At 37.4% G+C, this 16,394-nt stretch overlaps 1 protein-coding gene across 1 annotated transcript in view; it reads right to left on the bottom strand.

The window, feature by feature from the left end:
- Positions 1–2,893: 2,893 nt before the first annotated feature.
- The window catches only part of THSD7A (thrombospondin type 1 domain containing 7A), a 432,531-nt gene continuing 419,030 nt past the window's right edge, over positions 2,894–16,394 (bottom strand). Inside the window, exons 30-31 of the mRNA XM_059728968.1 lie at positions 9,314–9,401; positions 2,894–6,646 (exon numbers count right to left, since the gene is read on the bottom strand). Coding sequence (XP_059584951.1) covers positions 6,562–6,646; positions 9,314–9,401 — 173 coding nt within the window. The 3' untranslated portion in view covers positions 2,894–6,561. The remainder of the gene's footprint in view (positions 6,647–9,313; positions 9,402–16,394) is intronic.

The raw sequence follows: 16,394 nt of genomic DNA, 5'->3' as shown, positions 1-16,394 counted from the left end.
TATTTTTTAAATTCAACAGTACCTTACCTTGGGCAGATGTTCACTCCATGCTAAACACAATGTTAAGTTTGCTTTACCATCCTGCAACTATGTAAGAATGTAGTTACCATGTGCAGGGTTCTGCTTCTCTTATAATTCGACCATATCATGCAAACATTTTTTGATTTTTAACCTTTTTTAAATAAAGCTTTTAATTCTCTATTGGGACCAGAGGTGTTTAGAATACATATGCCTTATTATCTTCCATGTGGACATTTAAGAAAGGATGTCATCTCCTCTTGAGAGCTTTTCAGAGGGGATTTCTCAGCTGAAATGAAACAGGAATGGGAGAGTACTTCTGCATTTAACATGAACAGGTAAATATGACAGCATTATTAGAAAGAGTGTTGTATACTTTAAGGGTATTGATGGTAACTCAGTTGTCATTTTTAAAGTTATGGTCTGAAGATCAAATTAATTCTTCCTATATTTTCAAAGGCTGTGAAACATTTCCAACTGGTATTCAAATGCCATCTACTTTGGCATTTGCCGGACAGTAGTGTTTTGGCCTTCAGAATACTTCCTTTGTAAACTAATCCTTTTGCTCTTAAGGGGACATGAAACAAGATTGTAAAGTTCATGCAGCTACTGATTTTGGAGAAATTGTTTTTGTCAGCTTTTCTCATTGTCCTAAGAAATGTTTCCTCACCTCTCCCATTTCTTATATATCATGTTCTGTCCTGCTGTAGGTGGTTTGGAAGGTGAATGCGACTGCTGCACCACTCATTTTCATCAAGATGGTTCTTTTATATTTGTTTTGATTAATATAATTTTGGATCATGCAAATGACACCTGAAGTAATTCTTGTTTAGCATATTAGCCATGATATACAAAATATTACTCATTTGACAAACATCAGCTATTTCTGAAGTACCAGGAGTCAAAACCTGTCTCCAGCAATGACAGGATCCTGATGAAGATATTAAACTATCTAACACTATATTCTAGACAGTTACTGCAATTAAAATTGGCAAAACAACATAAATTATGCTGGGTAACTATTAAGAAAGAAAAATAACAGATAGTTTATTAGAACTGGAATTTTAGCAGAAGGGAGTGTGCTAGTAAGGGAGAAGCATATTTTACATAGAAAGTAATCTTTGCCACCAGCTAAAATTATAAAAAAGTAATTTGGTCCTTCTGAGGCTTACACTAGAACAAAGAGGTTCCTTACCAGTAAAGTTCAAAATGTTAAATTGTATTTCTCATTTAATTGGCTGGTTTAGACACTTCCTGTAATGCCATCATGGCATGATCAGTGGGCTTGACAAGACAAAGCAAAAAGCAGTGCACTGCATTTCAAATGGGATATCCCTTTAGATGGGTCTCTTACATACAGTCAATTAGCTATATATTTTTGACTGTTGCCGTTAAGAAAAAAAAGGACTGATGGGAAGAACTGCAGTAATGAGGCAAGGACATTATAGACTAATTTGCATAGCTCTTGTAGGATGCAAATAAATCATTTAAAGAGAAATTAAGCTATGGTACATTTGTGCAGGTACTCTTTAAATGGGCATCTTGTGTCCTGAAATCTTAATTCAAAATGTGCCAATTTTTATTTTTTAATGAAAGTAAATCTTATCATAACCAATTTTCAAAGGAAATCCTCATCAAAATCATTGTGTACCATGGCTTTTACACGAATAACAAGCAACAATATGGTTTATACATGTACATATATTTAGCTATTATTTTGTAAATACTACTAAAACCAGAATGCATGCTTGATGAGTTGCTCATAGTACTAATTCAAGACTTTTTTTTAAAATAAAAAAATATGTTGGTGTTATAAAAATAACCTTGCATCCCAGTGTTGACTAATCCTTTGAACACACAAGATTGAATGGGATGAGTATATCTGTTTTTTACTGAAACACCTGACTGTAAACCTGAAACTAAAGACATCTACTAAAGGGAGTTTGAAATGCTCAGTTGTAGCTTAATTTTGTGATCTCTGAAGTCAGCGGGAGCTTTTCCACAAATTTTTGCAGGAGCAGAGGGAGAAAAATGGTGATATTTTTTGAAACTCACATCCTTCAAGGAAATATTATACACTCATACAATGGTTTTTGAGACAATTTAAAAAGTGGACCTGTAAGAAGCCAAGATAGGTTCCTATTATATTTAGACCACTTTGAAATGGTGAGTAAAACATGCTACAGCAATAGTAACTAAAAACCATAATCTGAACTTTACTGGAGAATGTGCAGATAAAATACAAGTCTCCCTCCCTCCTTGTCATGCCCGCCCCCCTCCAAAACCCCCCCAAACAAAGCAAAACTATGAATTAATTTCCATCCTAGTTAAATTTTTTTCGTGCTAGAAGCAACTGGGATTAGTTTGGCTACAGCTTGCTCAACAATCAAACTTTAAATAATAAAGTAATCCATCATAGTCTGGGGTTTTATTTAAATTGTTTTTGTTTGTTTTGTTTCATATCTTTACAATGCAGAGGCAGATCCAGCTTCACTGAAGTGGATGGGGGTCTTAGTTGCAGGAAGATTGGCATTACCTTTTTACAGCAGACTTTTCCGTAAAGATATCTTCTTGTCTGAATTCAAAACTTAGCAGGTAAGGAGCAACAGTATTTGAAATAGGATTTTTAAAAACTATTTATAACTAGTAAAGCATGACCCTACAGTCCATATTTAAGTCACTGTGACATTTGAAGGAATTGTTACCAGAACAAATCAAACATAATTTTCATTTTTAAATCAACATACTTGCAACTTGTCTTTAAGTAAAAAAAGAATATTTAAAGGATGGCAATATTTAGGGAGTTGGGCTTTTATTGTTAGTCTCCTTCCACCATGGGGCAGTATAGTATATCAGTTAAAAACAGACATGAAAATGATTTTGTGTTTATATTTATTGTCAGCAATACATCAGTTATGTAAATAACTCATATGAAAATGTAACACTTCAATTACATTTTCATGTTATCTGTATTAACTGAATAAAGCTTAGTGACAATATACACACATTTGTGGTAGTTGTACATAAACATTTTGCGCATAAAAAAAAGAAATATACATAATTTATCAGATAAAATGCAATACACAATTTACAAATTAACATTAACCCAAAAAAAAAAGGTAAACATTCCTCAGACAGCTGCTGCGTCCTCCTACAAAATAAATATTCAAGTAAATTAAATTAGGCAAAATAAATTCTCAACTTTGGGTAAGCACAATTTACATAAAGGTAAAAAGACAGATTTCAGTATATTTTACAGTGATTTATACACAGAATGTTTGAATTGGTCTTTTCAGGTGGTTGTATTGGGAAATGAATTTTTACATTTTGGTAACAAAGGGAATTTTAAATCTGTGCCTTAGGAGGACAAAGAAAGAAACTTGTTCAGTAGCACCACAGCTTTCAAAAGAAACTGCTCCAGGACTCAAAGCAGACACAGTCATCTAGAAACTACAGATTTTAAAAAAGAATTTACAAACCACCACACCAACAAGAAAATACCTACTTTGCTATTTTCTGAATGGTTTAGAGATATCTGATCACTGGAAACATTACTTTCACAAACTAACAATCTATAGTAGTGACTGCTTTAGGCACTGGATTTGAAGAAGCACTCTGATTTTTTTTTAAGTAAATTACTTTTCACTCTGTATTGATATTTCCTTATTTATTACTGGTTTCAGTGTTCTAGGGCTTGGCCATTTTTTGAAATTTGATTTACAGACTTACAGCATAAGCCCTTCTTTAATAACATTTTAAAATGAATATCTATCTTCACAAAGGAAGAAGCAGCCATTCTGGCATGAGTGTTACGTGCATTCCAAGTTTTAAACTTGCACACCATGTATGAAATGTATAATTTAGCACAATGTAAATATCCATCAGTAACATTCACTGGCCAGGCATCAATTTTATTATATATTAAAATAACTTCATGGACCGTAAAAGCCAAATATTCCTTAATTTTCTTTAAGTTTATTAATACTGATTTTTTATATAGGAAGAAATATGCAACAGCAAACCTTAATGTTTCTGAAATTCTGGGTGTTAAGGTCAAATCAGCATCATGGTGAGAGCTACAGAAGAGCTCCTGGAAGAAGGCTAGCCAGTGGAATCAGTAATAGCAACTCATTTATCAAAAAGAAAATTTCTACCTTCCTCTCCAGGTTGATATTGGCTTGAAGTAATTAAACATCCAGAAATGGGCTTCTAAAGGTAAGTAATTCATGATTCATTTGCATGGTTTAACATCCCAAAACTGCTCCAAGAATTTTGTTTACGTGATTAAGGTACAACCTAACTGTTTGTCATTCAAGCATTACAAAAACATTAGTTTTGTGCATAAAGAGAAATGTTTTTGAAATGATGTAAGATTAAGGCCCCAGTCCTGCTACTTGTATGAAAATGAACCTCTGCCATGGGGAAATATCCTACTAACTGCAATAGATTCCTGTGCAGGTGGGACAGTACACACCAAGTTGCAGAATCAAGGTGAAAGAAATGTGAAAGCTAAACCTGCACAAATACAGGTGACTATTAACAAAAGATCATTTGTTCTTCTCATCTACACATAACTAATGAGATTTATTTATGCATTAGGGGAGGAGGATCAGTATCTTTATATGATACTAACACACTTTATTATCATGAATTAAACTGAAATCTGACCATATTCTGATTTTGATCTTTACATAAAATGTACATTAAGTACAACTGGAAAATTGGTGCCCATTTCAATGGGGGTCCATTTATTTATTTCAGTGGATCCAGGCCAAAGTTTAATGTCTGTGTATAAACTGGTGCTCCTAGAACAAATACTGTGAGGGATAGGTAGGAATGGTTTGGGTTATAAAAAAGACCTGAGAACCTAATACTGAACTTTCCAAAATAATTATTTCTTAAAGGTTGCCTGGTAAAGTTTTTGTCATGATATTGCTTAGTGATGGCACAGTCATTTATATTTTTCTTTTAGTCTACACACAGAAGCCACCTAATGAGAATAACCCTTCTTGGGTCATGAGTGACGTCTGTAACAGGTGTATACATAAAATGATAGCCTGGTACTGAAAAGACATTAACAATGCGTTATACTGCAAGAATTAAGAAGGAAAAATACTTATCCAACTGTTTTACCATAGCAACTTTTTTCATATTCTTCTTCATTAACCAGTGTACTGGTACATTGAAGACTTTAGCTGATTTAAAAATTCTGATTAGATCCAATTACCCTAATTAAAGAGGCTAAAGGGCTGAATTTTGCACTGTTAGCAACAGTGAAAATTCTTTCTTTTATAGATGGAAAATAAGCAATAACAATTCTTCTTTGAGCTGAACAAATAATCAGAACATTTCATCAGACAAACAGGCATTTCACTCAAGATTAGTGAGCATCCACTTTTCTTTTTTAACAAAGTTAACAAATATAAAAAATCTAGTCATAAATAGCCTTCAAAGTACAATTAGAAACCAACTGGAGGATCTATATTTGTAGGTAGATGGGGCAAGAAACTAGACACTTATTACTGCCATGATATAGACTACAAAATGGCCGCTGTGACGACAAACAGTGTATATAGTACACACGTCTTAGCTGATTCCATCTACTTGCAGTCCAAACTGAACTCTACTCTCTTCAGGATTCAAGACCTGTCTACTTGACACTCCTAGCACAAGACGTATCATCATCCTTTTTGAAAAGAGGCAGTTTCTATGGCAATACTAGTTAAGTGCATATCATGCTGCACTAATATAGTGCAAAAATTTGCCTTACATGTAGCAAAAAAGATGCAGGCAACAGTTTGAGAGTTAGAGAAAGTAGAAACCTATTGTAACATTTACACTAGGTATTCATTTTTCCAGACAGTAACCACTAAAAAATACTGAATCTTCTTCATAGATACTGGTATATGTGAGGCATTGATACTTTGGAGTGATAACAGATCGGTCTTGCAAGTGAGTCTTTACCCTCTAAAATGCAGGTAATACAAACTACCATCAATTGCCAAGAGGCTGAACTTTCTTAGTGGGTTAATCTTTTCTCAGGTAAAGGTTAACATCTTACTAGCACTAAAATGCTTGTTAACACGTATATAATCTGACAGTACTACATATGGTTCAACTGAGTATATAAGCTATGCTTGAATATAAAGAGTTATAGACAGCGTGGTACAAACTCTTCATGCTTGCTGATTATACTTGGTTAATGTTGCAGGTTAAGTCTGGCATGAGGGGTTCTCAACTGTGAATACTATGTCAGCTACAGCGCTTGGAGACGGAGGTCGTTTTTATAGTTTGTAAGTTGCAAAATGGACCACATAAATATCTCCAACGGCAGTTATCTATTAAAATGGGCCTCCCAGAATTCTCAGTGCTTATGGTCAGGAAAAAAGCAGTAATGCCATGAATATCCATGGGCTTTCTGAAATCCATTCTTCGTTACTTATGGTGCAGTTTAAAAAAACACCCAGAATCCACTCCATGGCATGCCCCTGGATACCTTGATTTCAAAACAATAATGTAGAATCCACTCGTTGCTGTGGGAAGTTACATATCAGCATCTCCATCATAAGCCAAGGTTAAAGGTTTCAAACGGTTGTTCTGTCTCCTCTGGGGTTTCTTTGGCTTTTTGCTATAAGAATTAATAAAATGATTATTTATGTAACTAGAGGAGAAGAAACTAGATATTAGTAGTGATGGGGTTCATTTTTTATAATGGTTTATCAGCTAGTTGTGTGGCTGATTGGTAAAAACTAAACATAATCCTTTAAACAATAGGAAGTTGCCAAACCCTTCAAACAGCAGTTCCTGGAAATAGGTTGAGGGGTTAGTATTTAGATCTACCTTAAATGTTAAGTTCTGACATGACTGCACCAAAACATTATGAGTTTAGTGAATAGTCCTGAAAGATGATATGATTTTGATTGGTGTTTGCTTTAAAAAAAAAATGGCCCAATCAAAAATGAGCACCAGGCTCCTTGCAGCACCAGATGTGACTTGGAGCCTTGAATCTTACCTTTTCTTGAACTTTGAAAGGGTTGAGATTCAAAGCCCATCTCTGGTGGTATTCCTTTGTTACTAAATTGTATGTCCCAATCAGATTTTTTCTAACCTACTCAGAGATATCTCATGTCAGAGGACTTGGTCCACTACGTTGCTATCACTTTTTACTGACAGACTGGTGCAAAATGCCACAAGAGAAGTTAAGCCGAGCACATAGCATTTACAGTAAATATGAGCAGGAGATTGTTTTCCCATGCTATAAAAAAAAAAATAAAAAAATCAAAGTTTCAAAAGTCTTCCTATTCCAGGTCATCAGGGGCAAGAGTGAGATCTTTTGGGAACAGAAGAGAATATTTTGGGGAAAGAAGATAATGTAACCACTCACCACAAATATAGCTGATAACCTGGTGGCTAATGCACTTACTCGGGTTCAAATTCCTGCTCTCAATCAGGAAAACCAAGGGCTTAAACCTGGTACTTCTAGCCCACAGCTAAACTTTTGTTTTCACTAGAAATTCTATCCTGCACCTGAGAAACTTCGAGAAATATTTCAGTTTCATCAAATTTCCTGATGAAATGCTAGAACTGGACTGTTCTCAGTGGTGGCAGATGACAGAACAAGAAGCAATGGTCTCAAGTTGCAGCAAGGGAAGTTTAAGTTAGATACTAGGAAAAAACTCTCTCACCAGAAGGGTAGTAAAACATTGGAACAGGTTATCCAGAGAAGAGGTGGAATTTCTATCCTTGGAGGTTTTTAGGAACTTTTTAAACCAGTTCTAATAACTTTATAGTCAAATGGTATCTGAGATTCCCAGTAAGGTGTTAGGACACTCTTTTGCCTGAAACTCTTGGCATTCTTGCAATACTTTGTGGAATATCCATGGGGAATAGGCATTAGATTACCTTCATAAGGCAATTAAAATGTACTGTTGTCTCACTCCGCCCTGGCAAAGTTGCTTGTTATTTTGACTGTAGTTATAGTGATCACCAGAGATCCTAGATATGTTTGCCATAGAAAAACGTAGAATTTGTGTTTTTACAGAGAATCTTTAGAAACCACACCAAAAAAAAGAGAGAAAAAAAAAGAAAAAAACAAACAACTTACTGAAAATAAAATCCTGGCTCTCTAGTGGGAGGTTCTTATGGCTGCTGTGGCAGCTCATTTAGGGGAAAAAGCCTCTGGCACACAGGGAAGCAGGCACAATGGTGGCTGCCCCCTCCTCCCTCTGCCACTGATTGGCTGAGATGGTGTGGCCCCACTCTTCTCTGCCAGTCAGCGTTGTGGGGGGCTCCCCATGGAAAAACACAGATTTTTACGGGGTTTTTTTTAATCATAGAATTATTTTTTTTAAACCACAGAAAACTAGGATCCCTGATGAAAACGAAGAGAAGCCGCCAAACTAACTGCCTTTTGGATATACTTAGGCCATGTCTATTAGGGCTGTGCAAATTTTCAGGTGGTGATTTGATTTGGAAGAGATTTGGCCCAATTTGGTGGCTGAATCTCCAAATCCAAATTGAATCAGGGGACCAATTAAAAGGTCTGAATAGATTCAAAGGTCTTCGACTCTTTGGAAAAGATTAGGAAAGCTTTGATGATTCGGACAGTCCCTGCCTGCTGCAGCAGGGAGCTGCAGCTGGACTCAGAGCTGGTAAGTAGGGGAGGAGTGGGGGCTGGGGGACGGGACCATGGGGGGACCCCTGCCAGCCCCCAGCCCCTCCCTGCTCCCCCAACAATGCCCCCCCATGGCTGCCCCTGCCTGCCCCAGCTCCTGGCGCTTTAAAAAAAAAAGCCCCAACTTACCAAGTGCTGCCGGGCAGGGGGCGATCCCTGCTGCAGTAATGGTGAATGTGGGGGTTTTCTCATTTTTTTTTGTCTTAAAGGTCTGGAGCTGTAGCGGGTGGGGGGCAGCCATGGGAGGGGCCTGGAATAGTGGAGGGGGATTCAGAGGGATCGTGCAGTGGTAGTGCAGTGGCACCTGGTAGTGGTGCATACATAACGAATGCATAACTGCATCCATTTGGTACCTTGGGTGGACTGTTACCCAACACTGCTAATTAGCGTTCCTAAAGTATCTTTAAGGTACACCAGATATAATTTCAGGCCTGAAGAAATCTAGTTAGTTGAGCAACTACAGAGAGACAACTGCCATTTGGGGGCAAAAGGATATGAAAAATCAAACCATGAGCTCTGTACAAAAACTACTCATCATTCCCATATATGAACAAGATTCCATGAAGTGCTCAAATTACAGTCCATGCACCTGTTTTTGTTTAGGAATAATTAAAAACTCACCAGGCTAGATAGATCATAGAAACAATAAAGATGAGTAAAACAAATGCACCAGCAGCTACACCATAAACCCAGGTCTTCAGCCTGCCATCTATAAGGAATGAATGTTAGTCATTAGTTTGCACATTAGTCTTGTTGATTTATAAGCTTTGCTATAAGTATTTGTTGCCAAAAATCAATCCATGTATAGAAACAATTAATTATGCATAAACAATATTAAGTAACTGGGTTATAGCTTGTATTTAAGACATTTCTAGTCTGCTACGCTGGAAATTAGGCATAGCAACTTTGGTTTGACTCACAAGTATACACAGCCATATTATTCTGCTTCGTTACTTAGAGCAGTAGGCTGCTGAAGAGAACCAAACTTTGTTTTCATATTGTTTTCAATATTCACTTATGTATCTTTCAGTTGACTTCCTGTTCATCGAGGTGGAACAGATGGAATAGGGGAAAGTGTGTGTGACAGGATCTCACTCATTAAAATGCAACCCTTTGAAGTAGGTGGTAATGAATAGTGCTGTAGAGTGATTATAATGTTAAGAAGGCCTCACTCAGGAGAAATGGGGAAGCCTCTTTTATATTTGATCCCTCAGCCCTAATAGCACTACTTTCAATCTTAACTTTTATTTTAGAAAAATAATCTGCTTGTTTTCATATAATTTGCTATTGTATTTGGGACCATCTTACTTCATCAACAATCTGTCTAAATGTGCAGTGGTTCTCAGAGTTGCACACCTAGAACATTATATTTCAAATCCTGCCAGTTTAGCTGCATTTTTATCACTGGAACCCCTTCCTCGCAAAACAAAAGTCACAGTTAAAATTGGTCTGAAACATAAATGGAAATACATTCTGTCTGTTGGTTTGTTTTTCAACACAATGAAGTATATCCCAAACTTCTTATTTCCCCTGACCTGAAATAAGCACTAAAACCCTATATAGGGAAAGATGGCCAGCCTAACTCTCCGCTGGGTCTTGGTTTTCTACTGCAGTCTTATTTGACTATGGAATTCCTGAAATTTGAAGACAGAAGATGACTTCCTGATTTGAGGCAAAAGGATGGATTTCAGTAAAGGTCTGAGAAAAGGAATTCTTTATTCACATTTCCCCCTTTCTTTTTTTAAAAAAAGTTTGATTTTTGATCGAGCTTTAGCCTCAACCAGTTCAGCAACTCCTAAATTGAATCTTATATTTGCAAAACGGTGGTTGTTTGGTAGAATGGATAGCAGATGCACCCATTTTTTTGTTAATGCACATGCAAAAACTGCCATTCAGATTTGGATTTTTCATATAGTGGAGGCCAATTTCCTTAACTACACTCTATAAATACCCTACAACATCAAGAGTGATGTTGGGTTTAAAGCATGTCATGGCATAACAAGACTCATAGGATAGAACAGATTAAATTCTGTCCATCCCATTCACACAATATTATTTCCAATATTGCACCAAGCTAGTAAAATTATGTGGTCATGACTTAATAATATCTTTGTAGACCCAGAATGCTATTTTATTGCCAGTTAAAATGGAAGTTTTTACAGCTTAACAGCGATGAATGTAATGACGCTGATTTTTGTTTCATAAACCTCATAGGAACCTTCTGTGTTGTTGCATAGGTAGACACAAGTTTTATATTATCTAACAACCCATGGTCTTGCATTCATGCAAATAACCTGATTGAGATTTAATTAATACAAAAGAATTATAGGTGGATTAGTGTAATAACATTTTACAACCTGAAGTAATGAAACAACTGATCCATTAAACATGGACTGAGAAACTAGATTTCCCCTGACAGATCCAATTTTGGAAGTGATGGTGATTTAAGATATCATTATGACTAGTTCAAGTTTTTCCCTCCTTGAGTTGTTTTTGTTCACCTAGGTATATTTAAAAAAGTGCACTTTATTTTCATTATAATTTTCATGTTTAACATTTCTTTTATGAGAAAAGGAAACCTTTTCTAATTTCTGATATGTAGTTGGGTTTTGTCTCTATGTATATAATGGCACCAAGAAACTTCCAATAAACCACGAAATGCAGTTTTTTAAAATATAAGCTGAATTATTTTGAGAGATGGGAGGATTGCACAGAATGGAACAAAAATGACCTAAACATTCAACCAAAACTACAACTGAAAGACATGCACCTAAACCTTTCAGAGTTCATATATTTGCTCACTTGCTTTTCAAAGTTGTTCATACCCTGCTGATTTTCACCAGGAGGGAAAAAACTAAGTGAACATGATAATGTTTTCTTTTACCTGTGGGTAGTGGTTTTTCATTTGTAGTAACTAGCATTTTCTTTCTACTTGAAATTAGGAAGTTTGATCTCATAAGACTTCCAACTATTCCTTAATCATAAAGGGATAGTTGACCTTGGGATGAGTTTCTAGATCCTTATCTGAATAGTAGTTTCTGTCATCTACTTATTGCCAGTCATTTTGTTCTAAAAGCACTGTACAGGGACTTGAACATAGAGATTTAAAGAAAAAATTATCAATGAGTAGCATGAAATATTTTCTGAAAACTAAAAGCATCCTGAACCTCACATAAGTTTCCTGTTGGGCTCAAAGTCTAATGGTGTTTATCTTGGAATATTTTTCCTTTACTTTGATATAATTTTTAAATTACTTTTAGGGTCCCTCTACATGTGCAGGTAAAGGTGCGATAGGATCTACTGCACGATCCACATGGTCATACTTCCTGCCATGCCACATGTGCATGGCAGGAAGCATGATTATGGGATCATGCATTTTCCATTGTGCCTTATTGCTGGCACAGAGGGAGTCTGATCCCAGGCTCCACCTGCACAGGCAAGAAGCAAGTTCCTGTGGCTGGTAGCCCCCTCACCAGAGGGATTGCCAGCTGTAGGGGCACCTCATTCGCCCCCGTGGCTGAGAGAAGCAGCTGCTGCGATATCTGATCTGTGGAGCACCCCTGTGGTGGAAGATCACAGCAGCTGCTGTCTACCAGGTCAAGTGGTGTGTGAAGCCCGCCAAACAGCTGGGAGACTGCAGCTACTGTGATCTCCCAGCCATAGGGGTGCATCATGCACCCCCAGGGCTGGAAGATGGCAGCAGCTGCAGTCTCCTAATCATGGGGGGGGGCTCCATGCCCCCTTGGGAGTGGGGGAGATTGCAGCTGCACCCCATGGCTGCTGGACTCCGGCATTGGCAGCTGTGGGATGGTGGGTCCCTGCACTGGGGGATGTTGCCAGGACCCCCTGTCTGCAGTTACAGGATGCTGAGTCACCGGCACCATGGGGCACTGCTGGGACCCAGAGTCCACAGCTGCTGGGTCTGAGTGTTACTTAAATTGCCAATTGCTCAAATTACGAGCAAGACTTTATAAAGGGGGATAAGGCAAGGTGCCACGTTTATTGATTACATGAGTTAGACATAGAGGTTTGGACACACCATTCATACAAGCACACACAAATCATCATACACATCATTACACACATGCAGGCATGCACATACACAAAACAACCATTCCATCCACACATACACTAGATATAGTAAGCAGCAATAGTTGTTCAATATCAGCCCAGGGTGGCCAACCCGAGCTTATTGAGTAGATGATGATGATTTGAAGATAGCAGATTTGAAGATAACAGCTGGAGCAGAACGAACAGATGCATCTGTGCTCCGATGAAACAGCAGTAGAGAAAGCGAGTCACCCAACTTGAAATTTTTAAAGTGTTCTTTTATAGGGATTAGCATCCTTTGTTTCAGTGCTTTGGGGTTTTTCCATACTCAGCTTCTGTTTTTGCAGTTGTTTTTCTTTTGTCTGCAGCTTATCTCAGCCTTGGAGTGTTCTTGCTGCCCGTCTGGCAGGATGGGCACATACCTTGTCCTTGTTATTTTCTTTGTGCCCTAGGCCTAAAAGGGATTCTTCAGCCATTCATTAATTAGTTTACTGACTGGTAACTTACATTTGGCACCTTGTTGCTTATATAAATAGTTAAATCTTTTTCTCCTGTCTCTGCCATTCTTTTACCATTTACCCTTTTACACACACTCATACATAAAGACTATGCAGAGTTCATTTACTTGTCAAGCGGAAGGATACAAAATGGAGTTTTTAAGTTGCTTACAGGACAAGACTAACGTGGTTACATTTTACTACTATTACACTCTATGTTAACATCAGCTACATTAGTTCAGTTCATGCTACCTGTTCCCCTTTGATCCTTCAAACGTTAGAGATGAATGGGTCATAAACTACATTTGTTTGGTAAGAAGATATTTTGTTTTTAATTGCAGTTTTTAAAGTTTTGGATATATTGAGTTTTTTTAACAACACATATAACACATGACAAGAAATAAACTTTTTATTACGATAAACAACATTATTATAGGGTGCAGCATGATATTAAGAATAGCCATTTCTGAAGGAGCCCATTCTCTGAAGATGTTATACCAATGATATGCTAACATATGTTTGGCTTATTTTGAAACCTTCAGGATTTTTTTTACCTAGATGCAATATAGAAATACTGTGCACTTGTGGATTATTACGAGTGGCAGTGGTTACTTGGGTTATATGCAAATTTTGCATTAAAAGGTTGAGCAGGTTGTTTAACTGACTTTTATGGAAAAATTAAAATTTAGCCAATTATTTTTTATATTTATATTTTGAATTATTTGTTTTGTGAAATAATACATGAAAAGTGGAGTTTGAATAATAGTGATATTACACATACATTGTTGCATGGGAGGAAATAAAGCATTTTTTCCTTGTTAAATAATTTGTTTGAGTCCTATCACACACACAATTCATTTTATTAAAATACAGTTTGGTTGTGCTATTATTTAATTAATTTTAATAACGTGGATAGTTTGTTGCTCTGGAATAAACAGGGTTTTTTCAAGAGTGGCAATGTGGGATATATTTATTGATAATTAGTTCATTTACTATATATACGAGTGACAATTTTGTTTTGGTTATTTATATATTTGCCAATTAAACAAGGGGTCAAATGTGCTTTTTTGAACAAATGGAAGGGTTATGAATGACCATAACATTTTTGGGGAGGTGTGTGGTAATGCTTGAATTATCTGCATACTTACGAGACTAGTCAGGGAGGTTACACACACTTTTGAAATTAAGGGTTTACTTAACAAAGTGAAAAACAAAACAAAAACAAAAGAAAAAACTCAATAAGCAAAGCTAAGTTAAAATATTATGACATACAAATATATTAAAAATAGAAAAACACAACAACAAATAAAAATTAACACTTGGGGTTTTTTTTATCAGTGTTTAACAGCCCACTGGTCTTTTAGTTTATTGGTGTCATTGGCATTTTGTGGCTTTTAAATAAATTTAATACATTAAATTTCATAGACCACTGAATAACTTTAACTGAAATACATGTATCTATTTAGATTTTTTTTTTAATTGTATTTTATATACCACTGTACTAAGATGGTTCATGATACACACTAGTTTAATTGAACCCTTTTTTTTTTTTTTAAGGTCTTACCTAACTTTTAGTTTTTCTTTCGTAAACGGATTTTAACCATAACCCTTTTTAGGCTACAGGCTTTACAATTCATTTTCATTAGTGGCCCGTTCTTGCCTTGCTTTTTGCAAACCATTATATTCAGCAAATCTTGATTTAATTTTTTTTTTTTTTTTTTTTTACAGCTGCACACTTTGTGCTGGCCTTGCCTTTTATAAACTAAAAACAATTTTTGTCTTTTTTTCTTCTTACAGACCCAAAGTTCAGTAAGCTTTATTTTAGCTTCCTTTAAAAGATTACGGGTGATGAATTATACACCACACACAGTTCCTTCAGAAAAACTTTTTTTTTACCTTAAAAAGGAACCTTTAAATTATGCCGCTGCAGAGAAAAAACAAAACATGCCTCTGATAAGCTTACTGCTTTTTTCCTGCCCAGAGTAACTCAAAGTAATTTTGGGCACTGATTTCTGTTTACAATGCTGTACCTTGATGTTTTTTAAAACAAACTTATGCTTCTGTAACAATTTTTATTTTTTTAGGCCCTTTACTGTTCCTGGAGGGGGGGAGGTGGGGTGGGGAGAGCCAAGTTTCCCCTTATCATAGAATCATAGAAGTAGGGTCGGAAGGGACCTTGTAGATCTTCAAGTCCAACCCCCTGCCTGGGCAGGAGGAAAACTGGGCTCAAATGACCCCAGTCAGGTAGGTATCAAGCTGCCTTTTAAAGACCCCCAGGGTAGAAGCCAGCACCACTTCCCTTGGAAGTTGGTTCCAGATCCTAGCCGCCCTGACTGTGAAGTAGTTTTTACGGTTGTCTAATCTAAACCTACTATCCAACAACTTGTGGCCATTATTCCTTGTTATCCCGGGGGGCGCTAGGGGAAACAAGCTCTCCCCCAAACCCTTCTGCTCCCCCCTAGTGAGTTTATAGATGGTCACAAGGTCCCCCCCCCACAGCCTTCTCTTGTGAAGGCTGAACAGGTTCAGGTCCCTTAGCCTCTCCTCGTAGGGTCTGCCCTGCTGTCCCCGGATCATGCGGGTGGCCCTCCTCTGGACCCTCTCAATGTTGTCCACATCCCTCTTGAAGTGGGGTGCCCAGAACTGGACACAGTACTCCAGCTGTGGCCTGACCAGTGTCGCGTAGAGGGGGAGGATCACCTCCTTGGACCTACTTGAGATGCACCTGTGGATGCACGATAGGGTCCAGTTAGCCCTGCCGACCGTGATCTTGCATTGTTGGCCCATGTTCATCTTGGAATCAAGGATGACTCCAAGATCCCTTTCTGCCTCCATGCTCTCAAGAAGGGAGTTTCCCATCTTATAAGTGTGATGCCGATTACTACTGCCCAAGTGCAGCACCCTGCACTTGTCAGTATTGAAACGCATCCTGTTTTTGTTAGCCCACCCCTGCAACCTATCCAGGTCTTTCTGCAGTCTTTCCTTCCCTGCTAACGTGCTCACCTCACCCCAAATTTTGGTATCATCAGCAAATTTGAACAGGTTGCTTTTCATCCCATCATCCAAATCGCTGATAAAGAAATTGAACAGCGCATGCCCAAGGACCGAGCCCTGGGGGACTCCATTGCCCACTTCCCCCCAGGTTGAATATGACC

The sequence above is a fragment of the Alligator mississippiensis genome, chromosome 5 (assembly GCF_030867095.1).
Source record: "Alligator mississippiensis isolate rAllMis1 chromosome 5, rAllMis1, whole genome shotgun sequence".
Lineage (NCBI taxonomy): Eukaryota > Metazoa > Chordata > Crocodylia > Alligatoridae > Alligator > Alligator mississippiensis.
Note: the sequence above shows the minus strand (reverse complement) of the source record. Positions and strands in the feature narration are given on the sequence as shown.